General features: G+C 41.6%; 1 protein-coding gene across 1 annotated transcript; it reads right to left on the bottom strand.

Annotated features, from left to right (window-relative positions):
• Nucleotides 1–471: 471 nt before the first annotated feature.
• On the bottom strand, nt 472–15325 carry SENP5 (SUMO1/sentrin specific peptidase 5). Its single transcript, XM_009699295.1, has 9 exons — nt 14368–15325; nt 10834–10939; nt 10535–10682; nt 9848–9895; nt 7863–7940; nt 4884–5021; nt 3100–3183; nt 1669–1719; nt 472–1578 (listed from the first exon to the last, which is right to left on the bottom strand). The coding sequence occupies exons 1-9, from the start codon at nt 15323–15325 to the stop codon at nt 1468–1470; spliced, it is 1722 nt and encodes a 573-aa protein (XP_009697597.1). The 3' UTR covers nt 472–1467.
• Nucleotides 15326–15771: the final 446 nt, after the last annotated feature.

Here is a 15771-nt window from a genome sequence, read left to right as displayed (position 1 = left end):
CAACACAGGGAAGTCAAAGTGGTTTTCCTCCATCAGAAGTCAGGGCTATGGACAGACACAAAGTGAAGCTGTGCAACAGATGATGTTTAGCATGGAAAATAGTTTTCCTCTGGGCTCACTCCTTTATCTGGCAGAAAACCACAGCGAAGACATTTGCTGGTGTAGCAGTCCCATACAACAGTCTCTTCAAACAAAAGTAGCTCTCTTCAGCTAGGAGCACATCACAGTTTATAGATTAAAGGGAAAACCCAGAAGACTCAAGATCCTCTGCTCTCACTCATCCCTGCCCAGGGCAGCAATTCTGCAAAGCTCCGTGCTGGACTCACAGCTTCCCGCTCCTCCGGAGCAGAATGACATAATGTTGTTATGTTTGTACAGCACCCACCACAAGTGCTATTATTCCCAACCAGACCCATCGGTGCTACTGAAGGCAAACAAAACTAGGGATGTTTGAGACAATCAAACAGCAGATGCAGCAGAAATGAACTAATTTATATTTGAATAAAAGCAAAAGCCAATGGGAGGTTAAAGACAACAAGCTTGAAGGGAATTCATTTGAAGACAGAGCTGAAGGGAGAGATGCCGAAATGGTACATTTCACTGCACACTATGGAACTGAGAAATGACTCAAAGCCATCTGAGATTTAAACAGTTACAGCCAAGGAGTTTATCTTAGTATCTAAGCTGTGACTCTTCAGGGCCAGCTTTATAATTCTCCTTAATACACACATCATGGAGACTTCTGCAGCATATAGGAACATACCATCAATCTGACTGACTGAACACCTTTGTACTTTTTATTATACAGACAAGTGCTGAAGCTTTATTTGTGCAAAGGCTGCTTTTTATCTATAGGGACAGGCTGATAATGACAGTTGGATAAACGTTAAGAGAACAAACTTTATTAGCAACTTGAACTATTTAAAAAAGGGGTCTCCACAAATTAAATCCATAGATGAGTTTAGCCACCCTAAAAAGTGGTAAATCAGTATTATACAGCCACAACAGGGACAATGGAACTATCAAATAGGTTCTAGCTGTTCTTTTTATGGCATTGATTTTTTTTGATACATTCAAAGCATTATTGCATCAGAAAACATATCATGCATCTTTATGTTTCCAGACAAATTCACCTGTATTTGTCATTTCTAGCTACATCTCAAAGGTGCACCAAATCTACAGTTTTATGGTTTTAGTTGCATGCTTTGCCTATATGCATGCTGAGATAATAAATATTAAATACAGGAAAGAACATAAGAGAATCAAACTGACATTAGGAATATTTTATGGCAGCTCTGTTATGTTCTGCCAGCTAAAGAGCTTGTCAAAAAATTGAGGTAACAACAGTGGCCACACCACTCAGCTGAGAATCACTCAAAATTCACTGAAGTTTTCAGAAATTCAAGTACACAAACACCAGCTGCAACTTGTCAGAAATGCCAGAGAAATTAGGTTGGCTGCATTTTATTAGTCTATTAGCTGGCGTTCACACAGCTCCTTGTAAATCCTTTTTCTCACTCGGGGCATATCTTCCTGGGAGAACTGAAAAGGCTGGTCTAAGGCGAGGCACTTGCAGTACTGAGGAAAAGGAAAAGTCTTGATTGAAAAAAAGTACATTTACTATATGAACAATACAGGACACCAATTTTTAAAAAGTAGTACTCTTACCTGGAGCACAAAAACCCCACAGTCACTGTCATTTTTCTGTTGTGGAATGCACTAAAAGGAAAAGAAACCAGAAGAGACATGTTAGACCTTTACCTATCCTTTTATTCTCTAACTCCTGCTTAAAGTCCAAAAGGAGATTCAGCATAACGATCAGTTACCTCGTTCTCAGAGCTAGCTGTTCTGCAGCACTAGAAACTGGAGTTGTAATTACTTATTCTGATCCCAACTTTTGCAAGGTGACACTCAACACCTTGTTAGAATAACATCTAACATTTAGAAAAATATATAGTGTAGGACAGAAAACAAATTACAAATCTTTCTTTCAAGTTTATTTTCTTTTAGTGACCTACACAGAACAGCTTCTCAATTAGTTTAAATAAATGTTTGTACAGCATTATCTACTTCACACAGGACCAAACTATATCAGCAAAGTCACATAGGCCTAGAGGAAGATTACTCTCAGCATCCAAGCTACCAGCAGTGGCTTTCCTCCCCCAGCCACACCAAAGGGTCTCAAAGAACACGAAGAGGATACATAGTCAGGTGACAGGACTGAGCAAGGCAGTCTCAAGGGTAACTTTCAATCTTCATTATTTCTTCAAACATGCTCAGTTTTGACATGCAGAGCTAGAAAGCCCCACTCACTAGTGCTGTTATGACTCTGGCATTTGAGGAAAAGTAATTCTTTTTCCTCAGCTCCCAGATCTTCTACCTCACAGAAGGCAGGAAGACAAACTCTGACCGCACAGGGTGTGCATGAGTGCAGAGAGGAAACATTTCATCATTGTACCAGCATCTAAAAATAAACTTGTGTGAGGAGGGAGCTGTTGGGAGTACATCTAGTGTGCAATGACCTGTTTTATATCTTTAGAGCCATTATGGGATGGCTACATATTCCCCTCATTTACACTACACACAAGTTATTCTCTTTTATTGTTGCCAGACTTTGTTTACTTGTGATCAAATGCAATGTGCCACAAACAGCCTTGGAGACCAAAGCCCTCTATTCATAGCAAATAAAAAATATAGACAGTAGCACCTGTTCTCTCCCTCACCAAATCCCACCCATTTGGCATAGTTCAAAACAGTCCTTTTGGTAGAAGCAAGAAAGCTGAGTCTCCAGCTTGTTCAGTCCTTGACCTTGTGCCAACATGGGCACCAGCTACAGGTTTTTGCTGCATGGATATTTAATTGTCCTGCGATTAGGCTCAGGTCACCAAGTCACTTGCAGAAAGTATTAAAGACCTGGTGGGAGCTGAATGAGCGACAGAGCTCTAATTCCCATGTGTAACCAACCACCTGTGTCACTCCTAGCACCCTCCACGTGGTCAGTATAAAACCACCTACTACTTGTACAAACATGGGTTTAGAAGCAGCCTCCTAAAATCGCCCAGATAGTCAGACTCTAGGGCTCAAAGTGCTGCCATTTACCTTTGTCACAGCAGTCTGCCAACCCTGAAGAAACTCGGGGCGATTCTTCTCTTTTGCTTCAGTCAGCAAATACTTTCGAATGTTCTTTAAAAAGGAAAGAAAAAAAAGCAGCAATATCATTCATCAGCTAAACGACAGGAGACAGACATTGACATCTTTGCTGGTATCCTTTTGACAATGAGGACAAATTTCAGGCAAGTATGAGGCATTAGGAGCTGAGCTCAGATCTGGAGGTAAAGAAATGAGCTCTGGTGGGTACTGTGCCTTCTACCATACCATCAAGGCTCATTTTGGTATATCAAGGGGAGTGTTAACATCCCTCAGCCCCACCGTACACTGGTATACTTACTACTAGACTAGCTGTGGCACTCAGGCAGATAGTCAGAGTGCTCTCAGACATGCAGAGACACACAGTGCAGTCTGGTATGTGTTCTCTCCCGGTTTACTTGGCTGACACCAAGACCCTGACGTTCAGTATGATAGCATTTTCCTGCCTGAGTCTCAATACAAAACACTGAGTTCTGTAGCGAATCAACAAAGCCCCAGGGAGAGTTTTAGTGACATACAGGAAAAAATAGTCTGACACAAGTGAAGAGAAGGAAGCAAGATAAATGAGCCTATGGTCTTGGGTTAAGCAAATCCTTCCACTTCTCTGCAAACAGGCTGGTGGTTTATAGCACAATTTAAACACACTCTAGCACGCTAACATTCACCTTAGTGGGTGGATCACAGTGGAGTTTTGGGTATTGGCCTCCTTCCCCTAGAAAGGGCAGGAAAAAAAAAAAAGTGTCTCACGTTTGTGAGACATTTGAGTGCAAATGCCTTGCCTGGAGCGGGATGGGAGAGGCCACGTTGCAAGACTGCAGGAGAGACTGTAGGGCTGCTGAGAGGGACCCCTGGTTTATGCTGCAAGTTCAGAAGCTGAAGAGCATGAGGTCTCTTGCTCCCAGAACAAACATTAGCTTCATCCTTAGCAAATGCCAGCAGGAAACTAGTATCTTCATTCAGAAGTCCTAGCTGGGAACTCTCCTGGGTACAATAATTACTACTCTTTTGTAAGCCAACAACTACACACAGTTAAAAGTAGAGGGCTGCTGCATCAAGCAAGCAATTAAGTTGACAAAATTAGCTTTTGTAAGAGGGTCATTACAATTTGCTAGTCCCAGCAAAAAATTCCTGGCTGCTCTTTACCAGGAAGACTGATAATTTAACTCCAGTGTTCAGGTTGCAGCTTCAAAAGGTTGTTGGGTTATAATCAGAGGTACACACCCCGTACCAATGCAGACAGAGGAAAAAGGCAACATGCTGTTAATAGCACAGTAACACGTGAACCCCACTGGGCAACACTACAGCATCTTCAGTCCTGTTCTCTCACCCAGGCAACCTCCCCCAGAAAGGACCACAATTTATCATTTCCTAAACACAAGTCCCTTAACAGGTAAAAGAACTGCCTTTACTCTCCTTCTGGCTAGTCTGCTTCCCTGCGGCACTTGGCTTTGAGCCCCTGCTTTTTGTGGGAGCGACAAGACAGAGCCACAAAAGGTATGCCGATTACATGGTCAGGCTCATCAGGCAACAGGCAATCTGACCTCAACTCCCAGCTCTGGTGTGACCCTTGAGGTCTGTGCTTCAGACTGCTCAACAGGACAAGCTGATTCTTATTTCATACATGGCAGGACAACAACAGACATGCTGCATTTAAAGTTTAAGGCTGAACAGAAAAAGGAGGGTTTTTTTGTTTAGTGAAACAGTTCAAACTTTGCAAACACAGCTGCCACTCTTACCTCTACACAAAACTTAAAATGAATGCCTTGGGAATCATAAAATGAAATAATTCGATTGGGGATGTTCACAGTAATGAGGGACCAGTGGACTTCCAGGTGAATAGGAATTAACAAGAGAGTCTTTTTGAACAAGTCCACCTGGCAAGAAGAACAATATATATTAGAGAGAATTCCACAGGCAGAACACAGCAAAGCAAGAGATAAATCGTATCTAAGCCTCCTCTCTGCCACCCCGTAACTGAAGTCTTCTTTTGCTCCCTCCACTCTTTCACCCACCACATTCCGCACGTTTATCTCATACACAACTTATTAGCAGGCACAAAAAAAAAACCAGTTGCAGCCCAGTAAGTGGCTAAGGAGCATTGTACAGTACCAGTTAGCCACCGCTGTATTTGTGGCAAACTCCTGCTCGTGTTACACTTTAACATCTGTGTCGAAGTGGGATTTCTTAAGCAATGATGGTAATACAATCGAGTCTCATTTTGGGTTAGCTATGTATTTTCAGTAATGACATTCCTGCAGTGTGAGGACCACTGATTTCTATCAGAGCTGCATCATGGACAGGTGACAGATGAAGCAGTTGTGACTACAAACGCCCCATAAACCAGCAAGCTGGTGCAGTTTTTGACTCCCTCTGCTGTAACACAGGCTCTATGACTTGTCAGAGGAAGGCAGAGAAGCAGCACATGATGCTTTGGTGAACAGAGAAAAGGAGGGGGTGAAGGCAGAGCAGATTCATCCTTTCTTGAACTTAACTTTGTAGCAGATGTACTGTGGTCACAGGCAAGCAAACAAGGGAGAAGGTCTTAAAGTACAGAACAAGTAGATCAGATGCAACACCCCCAGTGTCTGTGCGGCAGATGAGCCCTTATGCTTTTGGAAGCCAGCCAAACCAGGGCCTTTCATGATCTTCCCTCTCCCAGCTCCTCTCAAAACGGGTGTCTAATTGCTGGGGTTTTGGTGGTACAGTCCAGAAAATAAGCAAAAATAGAATACTGAACTAAATGAACTCATCCTGTGGGAGATTTCTATGCTGCCTCTTTTTTTTTTTTTTTAGCACTGTGCAATTTGAACAGTACATAATTGCTGCACTACTGGTAAAGGCAGGTCGTTTATAGGAAAGAAAAGTGTAGTTTTTGAGTAACAGTGGGAAGCTGAAGACACAAAAAGGTCTGAGCATTCACAGTAGTTATCAGCCGAGCCTTGCTCACAACAGTACTTTGATTGTCACAAGCATTGACGATCCCTGCTCCCACCCGCAGAAACTGCTTCCTGACCAGATTACAGCAAACTTGCTACACAACGATCCATCGTTCTTGAAGAGAAGCAAAGAGATGTCAGCCAGCAACAAGCTGAGCCCACAAAGGAAAACTGGAATAAGATAAATGAACTACACCTTCTGTGATGTCCAGCAATAGCAGAGACCTGCTAAACTGAAGGGTCCTCATGTGCCCCTAGTTGTGGGATTACCGCAGGCGTGCAAACCTGCAGCAGCAGAGTGGAAAGAGGCAGCCAAAAGCTGGAAGGGTCTTCAGTCAAGACCTGATGTACAGAAAGAACGGTGGCAACCCAGATTCTCTTCAGTGAGTGAGTGTAGAGTCAGCTAGCTGATATGACAGTGGATCAGAGCAGGAGTGCCAATCTGATCGGTGGCCAGAAGGGACAGATGCAATCAGGAGCTTTGAAACCACTGCAGCTAGATGCAGAAAAGCATGTCCTTCTAGGCTCTGGCCTCCTGTATCCCAGGAGAGCTCATTTATAAAACCTGGTAAAATACTCTGGTGTGTCTGAAAAGCAGAAACGAGTTCCCCTTAATTGCATATCCCTGGAAGTGTTCAAAGCCAGGTTGGATGGGGCTTTGAGCAACCTGGTCTAGTGGAAGTTGTCCCTACCCATGGTAGGGGGGTTGGCACTGGATGATCTTCAAGGTCCCTTCCAACCAAACCATTCTATGATGATATCACAGGACGAAGCCATGTACTGAATCCTTCCAATAGAAACTACTTAGTTCTCATTCTTGCTTTACAGATTCTTCAGGAATGTAAGTGTAAATGACTGAACAACTGCCCTGCTCTCATCTGGTCCCTCCTCAGCAGCAACAGGAATACAGGTTCAGAATCTACCTTCACTTTTGGGTTTTTTTTGCAAAACTTAGGTTGCTGGAGAAAAAAGAACATTTAAAAAAAAAAACCAAATCTGGGAATATTAAGCACCAATATTCAGTCTCTCTTTAAAGAGATTTTAATAAATTATATGAATCGATTTTATATTTGGATAATGAGTTCATCTCTATCATTTCACAGATGTGTGCTATTTAAGTGCTTCTGCAGAAAGATCATACATTCAAACATGGTCCTTGATTAGTCCTGCCTCATCTCCTATATTAGAAAGGGCAAAGTTCACAGGAAAAAAAAAAAAAAGAGAGAGAGAACACTGCCCTTTGTATTAGTTACCTCAAAAAATATCACAACCCATGATCTGGTATGGGTTCTGGAAAGCAAGGTGAATTCTGTTCTTGTCATGTGAACAACAGTTTGGATTATTAACTACGGGTCTTTAATTTCTGCTTTCTACTACCTGTATGTGTTACTCAGGAATAACAATTTGATTGTATCTAACAATCCCAGTTAGAGTTAAAAGAAGCAGCAGAACTAAGTCTGCTCTCCCATAGATTAGTGTACCTGGCACTGTCAGGAGCAGTAAGAGACGTTTCTTGCAGCTAAATTAACAGCTTGCATGAACATACACAAAGAGATAATCTACCACTGAAGATCAAGCCATTCAAAGTACATGTTCACAACATAACCATAGGAACTTGAATAGTGCCACCCCTACTATTTTTATTAACTTCTCCCCACTTTGTATAGCTCCTTTGCAAACCCATCCTTTGCAGATAACACACTGTAACCCAGTTTCAAGTTAGTGACTCAACCCAGCCCCAAAAAAACAGAGGACTGATGACACAGAGTTAAAGGATACCTTTTTAGTCCATCGTTTTACCCCATTATATCCTTTGGTTACGAGCTGTCTATGAAAAAAGCTGTTAAAGAAATGAACCTAAAAAAGAGAGACAGGAAGAATGAGAACAGTAATCTACATGCATAGTTGTTCCCCTTCCCCCAGGATAATTTATACAAAACAACTTGCAATGAGGCAATATTTAATGCAGGTTTAGAAACAGAACCCCAGTAGGGACAAACAGAGGCTTTGCCAGGCCTAAACTATTGCTGTTCTTCAGTAAACAAATAAAGCAAGCCTTATTTGCCTATAATACATGATATGAGGCACTGCAGCATTTATATTTACACTTTTGTATCTCCAGGCATATCATGTTTAATTTTTTGTTGGGGACAGACTTGGGAGAAAAACACCAGGATAAGGATTTACATTTTTTGTTGTTCTTTACAAGGATTAAGGAAAAGAACACTGGACTGGCAAAGTGGGAGGGGTGGTGAAGGGAGTAACTTCTGGTTTTAGTTGCTGGAAGCTCTGAGCCTCACAAAAAAAGAAAGAGAGATCAAAATAGGTATGAGATTTAATCCAACACCACTATCATTTGTATTCAACTACTATGACCAGCTCCAGAAAAAAACAATATTCTGCTATTTAAAAGTGTTTTTAAGTTATACCACGTCCATTTTGTAACTAAAACCTTACATTTATGGCAAAAAACATAGGCTTATGTCAAAAAAATTATTTAGCTCCAGGTTAACACTATTATTCCCTGTGCTTAGCTTCTTGCAATTACAAGAACAGATTAATACAAATGGAAATCTGCAACATCTGTTTTTAATAATTCTGCTAGTGCAGAGGTGGTAGAAGGCTTGAGTTATTACTTGGAAAAAAAAGTTAGAACGTTCAGCATCTGAAAACACAGTCTAACACCCATTAGCTATGCCAACAGACTTCAAAACCACATTCTGAGGTACCAGCACAAAACCTCCCATGAGGATTTCAATTATGCACTACGAAGAAAAAGCAGACACAAGCAAACAGATACAATCTCCAATACCACAATCCTAGCACACACTCAGGAAGTACAGAGAATACTAATGAAGAATCACCGTCACCACCAATCAAAGCAATTTTTCTTCTAAGCTTGAAGATTTTAAGAGTTACATTCTGCAAAGCTCATCTAAAAATGAGTTTGTTTGGTTCTTCCTTTGTGGTCTCACCTGAAAATTGTTCAGTTCTACTAGTAAACAGATGGCTTTTTATAATTGCCACTGCTGCAAATTTAGTCACAGAAGTGGGGGGCTGTTTTCTTGAATTTTTTTTTTCTGCTTTCTTTTATTCAACTGGCACCAACAGTTAGACACTGCAGTTGGAAAGCAGTAAGCATTCTGTCGAGGATGCACACAAAGAGTCCTGCGGAGTCAACAGTGCCAAGGAACCAAGCAGCTCTGCATCATTCACATTCAGCAGGCAGGCAGCTGACACAGTTTGAGCTGTTACGGCCCCCACAGCTATGAGGTGGGAAGGTGGGTGAGCGCAAGCAGCCATGTGCATGGTTCAGATGCTACCATTAATGGTTTGTCATCTCAGCAAAAATCCATCTTCGTCAGAAATTTCAGCTGAAACACCAGACTGGTGAGCAAGGGCATGGATAAAGCACTTTATAAGCAGACAAGCTGGAGACAGAAAGCTCCAGGGGAAAAAGGAGAGTGGGGTGGGCGAAAACAGGGCACCTGTCTTCTACAGGGACATCAGTAACATCAGCCTACCACAGAGACCACCTGCAGAGCTAATCCAGTAAGTTCCTGAAACAAGAGCAACAGCACTGAAAACTGTATTTTAGCACAGGAAAGGAAGAAGATTTGAGCAGCAGACAGCAACAAGTTATAATAGAAGTACTCAGAACATCATTCAGCTACATCTCGATTCTGTATCTCAAATATTCAGTGTTCCACCCTTCCCTCTCAATCTCTCATTACATACATTTGCATAATAAGAACAATCCTCACCTTTTCAGGGACTGCATCCATTACGAGTTCACCATACATGTTAATTATCTGTAAGAGTTAGTAAATATTTGAATATGTACAGAATAATTTTGTAAAACCCAAATTCCCAAGTTCCCATAAAACATAGCACCCTTCACACTTAAAACAGCAATGAAGAGGTGAGCAATTATAGTAACATCTTGCTGTAGTCTGAAGGACAAGCACGCTGGAACTAATAGTGGTTGGCCCGGAGAGAGACTGTAACTGGCTGCCTGAAGTCTGCCTCGATCTGAAATGCAGTTTAATTCAATTTAAGTCTACTGGTGCATGCCTTGGGCACCACAGCCTTCTTGGTTTTTTGGCTGTGGGCCACCGCCTCCTGCTTCACTCTGCTGTTCTTGTAATCTGCTCAAGCTTGGGGATGGGGAAAGATGTTAAAATCTATATGGGTAGCCACTATTTTCTCAAAATAGTGCAACATCATTTCTTCAAAAGGAAACAGTTTAGCTGTGACACCTCCCGTCTTCCAGGCTTGTAACCACTACTATTGCACCTGCCATTGTAAAAGCTGCTCACCACTTCTTTTACTTCTCAAATGTAAAGTAAGGATAGTCCACCTATAATGTAGCAGAAGGTGAACAACTGATAACCTAATACAAACGGGCTAAAAATGGATAAGGAAGCACATAAACACCAAGCATCTCTGACCTGGTCATTCAGCCAGTTCTGGCCTTCCAGTGTAGCTAAATCATCCATATCTAGCATGTGCTTATTATAGAAGACTCGGAAATTGCAAGCGGAGGTTTTTGGATGTTTTTCCCGGTACTTCATGATTTCCCTGGTGATAAAAGGTTTTCTAAAACAGGATTGAAAAGGCAGAAAAAAAAAAATACATCAAGGTCATGTCAAATGGACTTCGGTTCTGCTAGGTATTAGATTTGGAGCGTGCAGTAGCAATGCAAGCAATTTGTCCTTTACAAAGTCTAGAACTTGATACTGCTACACACCTATGGGAGAAATCTTCATTAAAGACTTCTTTTAATCTTCCCATGACATCTTTTTCACAGAGTGGTACTAAACTGCCATATTTCTTCATAACTTCATCTAGGAATCCTTTAAATATACCAGAAAAATGAAAGTGCAAACATACAAAAACACCCTTCTGAGTTCACTAGACCAATAAAGCAGTCATTTCTTCCAAGTATGAGCAGCAATCATTCTGCATCCAGCCAACACCACAGCACCACACATGGCAAGCATATATTTAAGAAAACTAAGCTCAAATTGGCAACATTAAATAAAAGCGGGGGTAGGGGAAAGAGGACAAAAATAAAAAAACAGGAATCTGATCACTCAGCTTTGCAGGAAAAGATCAGCCCCCATTCTTGCCATATATACACATATCTACACCAAACTAATTATACCAGTGCTACGGGGAGAGTCTGTCCCCCTGCCTATTTCAATCAGCATCTTAAATAATTTTACTGCAACATGAAAAGCCATCAGTTTCTGCAACAGCTTTCATTGAAAACCCAGTATATCTTGTCCTTACGGCATGCAGAATTACTCTCCTCAAATGTAAGCAGCCCTGGTTGGCAGAGTGTTTGCAGTCTGTTCAGTTCCTCTGCTGCCACTGCAGCGAAGAGGGAAGACACCAGGCAGACTCTCAGCAAGTTTAACTCATTTACCCTTGTATCCTAGGGATGGCATTTAAGGTGACATGGACAGCCACGACAGCCTGCTGTTGCCTGGGAAAGCACTGGGCAGCCATAACACCAGAAACAAAAAATATTAACTAGGAAATAATGAAGAGATGAATGCTGGAGGAATTAAAAAAACTAGGAAATAGATTTTTCTTCTTTTCTCAGACACAAGAATGGAACACTGGAGACATAAATCCCATCCAAGCACCCAAAACCACTTTGAGAATGAAAGAGAATGGAAATCAGGATTTCAACACTTGCTAGTGAATAAGAGAAAAGAAGACCAAGTTGTCCAGTTTTCTGAAAATGAATTTTCAAATGCAGCAGAAAACATGTGTTCTGTATACAGAAAGCTGGATCTGAGATCAGAGTCCAGGGAAATTGCACTAACTTGAACTCCAGGACTCTTCTCTGCCAGGGTGTGATGGCAGAGAGTATCACTGGACAGTGCAGTGGAAGTTCAGCTCTCTGCTTACTAAGGCTTTGAAAATATTTCCTGGAAAGTTTCAAAGATCAGGATGGGAAGAATCAATACAAGAGAAACATCTGACAGAAAAAAAGCGCCAGAAGAACAGCAGTAAGAAAGGAATAAAAAAAGAAAGGCAGGAGACCGAGAAGAAAACACAAATAGCAGAGCAAAGCAGTGAAGATACAGCAAGAAGTACACCTGGATGTGCGACAGAAGGAAGGCAGGATTGAAGAGCGAGATCAGACAACAAGGAAGCTTTCTTCCTGGGAAGATAACCTTCCTCACAACTCTGCCACTCATTTGCGTAAGAACTTTTATCCGTTATATCTTAGTAGGCTGTGTCAGGGAAGGTATTTCTCACTCTGGCTAGAAGTCTAGAGAGACAATGCATGGGGCTTATAAGCGTACCTTATTCTCTTTTTTTAAAAGTTTTTTATTCATACACACAGAGGAAGGATTGTTCTCATAGCTACAACTAACAGCAGCAGAGCTCCAGGAGACCTCTAGCTAGATTCTGACCTCACTTGGGCTGGCGTAACTGAATAACTCAAGGAGGAAAATACAAAGTTCAGACATGCTGCAAGATCAGACACTCATCATGAACAGGATTTACCATGGAGCTCTGTTTGATACCTAATAGCACATCAGAATGCACTAAATATTGCAGCCCATTAACATCTGAGTTCAGCTGCTGCAGAGAAATTCAAAACCCCAGAGCACTCCTAACATGTATCTCCTTCATGGATCTACCCTACGAACTCTTGCCAGGTTAACAGTATCTTTTAGGGTGCGGTTAATTATTAACAACACTCCTAAACAGACAAGAGCTCCTGTACATACTTACACCAAAATGAAAATTCTTTTTTACAGCTTTTCACCTGAGAAAACTCAGAATGGCTATACTATCAGTATGAATACGTATGTAGCGTAGGCTTGGCTTCAATCCTCAGAGAGGAACACTCAACTCTGAAGAAAATGGAAACTGGTCTCACCTACGTTCATGCAGAAGCTAGGTAAGAATCCTCTTAAAATTGTCACATGTGGGTAAGTTTAGCACATTTGCTGTCTTTTTATTTTTTTAAGTTAATCAGGCCTCTCATGAACAAGAACATGACTGCCTATCAGACCACAAAACTTTAACCTTTGTCACCCTGATACAGCCTTGGTTCTTGACTGTTACAGAGGGACTACATCCCTTTTTCTGCTGGACAAACTTTAAAACTCCATTGCAGAAGTGGTCTGTTCACTGCGGTTTCTCTCAGTTTCCACACAGCACCTAGTCCTTGCTGGATCACATCAAGCCAGCCATAGAGAAACGCATCCCACACTAACTTCCAAATATGGATGTGGAAAGCTAAATCACCTTTTGAGGTTCAATGTCTCCTTCTTCATGATTTGCTTTAGAGAATCAATTGCAAAATTGAAGGACAAAGAGGCGGGCAGAAAAATCAGAGCATGTCAAGCTTCAAACAATCCCTTTAACGCTGGTTGATATCAGCTTCAGATTTATGGGAATCTATGACGCCAGTTTCTCAACAGGAAGACTTCAGTTATCAGACCACCACTGAACGTGAAGATTATACTAATGGTACTAGGGAGCACAACGTGTTAGCTTACTGCTCTTTACCATGTTTATAGTAAGCTGCTATATATAAGACACCAATTACTATTTTTACCATGTACCTTTTTTGAGAGACTATCAAATACTGCATGCTCAGCACTGAGCAAAATCTCAAAGGCTTTTTGCCGAACCTTTGCTAAGAGTAGTCTTGCCTTTTTAAAAAACATTGACTAGTAAGATTCACTAAGCCTACTTTATGAACAATCATAGAGAAAACTAAGTGACAATGAACAATATTCGGCTATTAAAACCTGAGATTCATTAAGTGATTTAGTTTCAGTCTAAGACAGTGCAAGAGAAGGGAGGATAAGGCTGGAAGGAAGTATTAGAACAATAGGGATTTTCAAAAATCAAGTTAAGAGTAACAATTGTCAACCATTTAAGAAACTGGAAGTTTTAACTCCATATGATCTTCTGAAACCACATGATAAAAGACATTTAAAATGTCTATCAACAATTTTCCACAAAGATTCCAATTAAATTACACTGTATTCTCTAAAACTAAAGAGGCACAGGCACCATTCAACTATTCCTCAAAATAGCTCGTCAGATAAGCATTGATCTGTCCTTCCTTCATGCAGCTGTCCTCCTTGCAGCCTCATTTCATTAAGTGTTATGCTAAGCACCCCTTACAATTCACAATAAGAAACCATTTTAATAAAAGGAATTAACACAACACATAAACTCCACGATACATCCAGCAGTTTTCAGGAACTCCTGGAAGCCCTAAGATATGTAAAAGGTATACCACAAAGCCACGTTGCCAACTGCTCATCAGCCACCCGGGAAGCCTTCTGACTGTTCCTTTTGCCTCCCTTCTGAGTTCCTGATTTTAGTCCTGTGCTTTCTGGTGAAGGCTCATCAAGGGGACTTTTACAGTAAGGGTGATCTAGTAACTTTGCACTAAAAACGTCCCGGTTTAAAGAGCCCTCTACTTCCATTTGGCTAGAGCTGTCCTCATTTTGTGCCAGCTCCATGGATAAAGGTCCATTTGCAAAATTGTCATTGACATCAGAATCCTGCAAGGAGGATTGAAACAGTATCATTCCATCTACACCCATAACCTCAGGAGATTCTGTGTCATCTTGACCTGAAACAGCAATTTCTTTTCCTGTCACAGAGACGAAAATGCCAGAGCAATGATCCTCTGCCAGAGTCCCGTTGGTCTCCACCTGGTGCGAGGTCTCTGCCTCCAGTGAAGCTCCAGCATGCAGTTCTGGTGGGACAGCACCCACACTGCCATCCCGCCCACCGGATTCTGGCTCCTCAGGACACAGCTCAGCACACAGTAACGCATCCTGTGTATGGCAGATCTCAGGTGCGCATATTTCGTTCTCCACACCTAAAGATTTGGGTGTATTATTGTTCATATCTGATAAGCTGTACCGGTTCCAAAGACGGTTACTTTTAGATTTCCAGTAGGAAAACCAATTACACAATCTACTTTCAAAATCCCGCTGGAGAGTCTCTTGATGGTCCCTTGTAACTTCCTCCGCCCACCTTGGCTTGATTTTTCTCAATTTGCAGGTTTTGCCTCTTGCTCGGAGTTCCGGGGATTTTAGAATTCTATACCGAAACCTAACCATAGAAAGCTTCTTATGCATCATAAATAAAGATCTCTTTTTTACAGTATGATGGTTAAATTTGGACCTCTTTATAGTTGTCAAGGGGACACAAGTTCCATTCCACTCCCTTTGCAACAGCATTTCCTTTTATAGTTGTTTAAACTACTAGGACTGTGTTGCCCTCACCATTATTGCTCTCCTCCCCGCTATATACAAAACCACCTTTCTTTACAGGTAAGGCAGCACCATCCAGCGTACCACATGAGACATCATGGATATTGACAGAGATGCTATTAAGAATAGCGACAGTTTCAAATTCTTCATTCAAGGGAGCTTCACTCTGAAAGGATTAATTGTTGAGTTTTCTTACTGCTTCTCCAGATGGGCTTTCGGCTTTGCAATAGGGACAGGATCTTTTTGCTCTCAGTAGTTTTGTAAGGAAAGCTGTATGGTTCAACAGTAGGTTTTTGACAGGTTTCTGCATTTAGAGGCACATTAGGAGCCCCCCTGCTTTGGAGCTCAAGTGCCTTCCTTCTGCACTGCAGTCTTCTGTACGGTTTGTTGTGATTTAAGATCACAATTAGCTG

The sequence above is a fragment of the Cariama cristata genome, unplaced genomic scaffold (genome assembly GCF_000690535.1).
Source record: "Cariama cristata isolate BGI_N322 unplaced genomic scaffold, ASM69053v1 scaffold33804, whole genome shotgun sequence".
NCBI classification, from domain to species: Eukaryota; Metazoa; Chordata; class Aves; order Cariamiformes; family Cariamidae; genus Cariama; species Cariama cristata.
Note: the sequence above shows the minus strand (reverse complement) of the source record. Positions and strands in the feature narration are given on the sequence as shown.

Excerpts from the sequence above, each read along its gene's own strand:
- SENP5 (XM_009699295.1), bottom strand. The coding sequence starts at position 15,325 with ATGCTGTTGCAAAGGGAGTGGAATGGAACTTGTGTCCCCTTGACAACT. Across the intron at positions 10,683-10,833 it reads AATGAAGATTTCTCCCATAG|AAAACCTTTTATCACCAGGG; the intron begins GTGTGTAGCAGT and ends ATCCTGTTTTAG. Across the intron at positions 5,022-7,862 it reads TAAAACGATGGACTAAAAAG|GTGGACTTGTTCAAAAAGAC; the intron begins GTATCCTTTAAC and ends TCTTCTTGCCAG.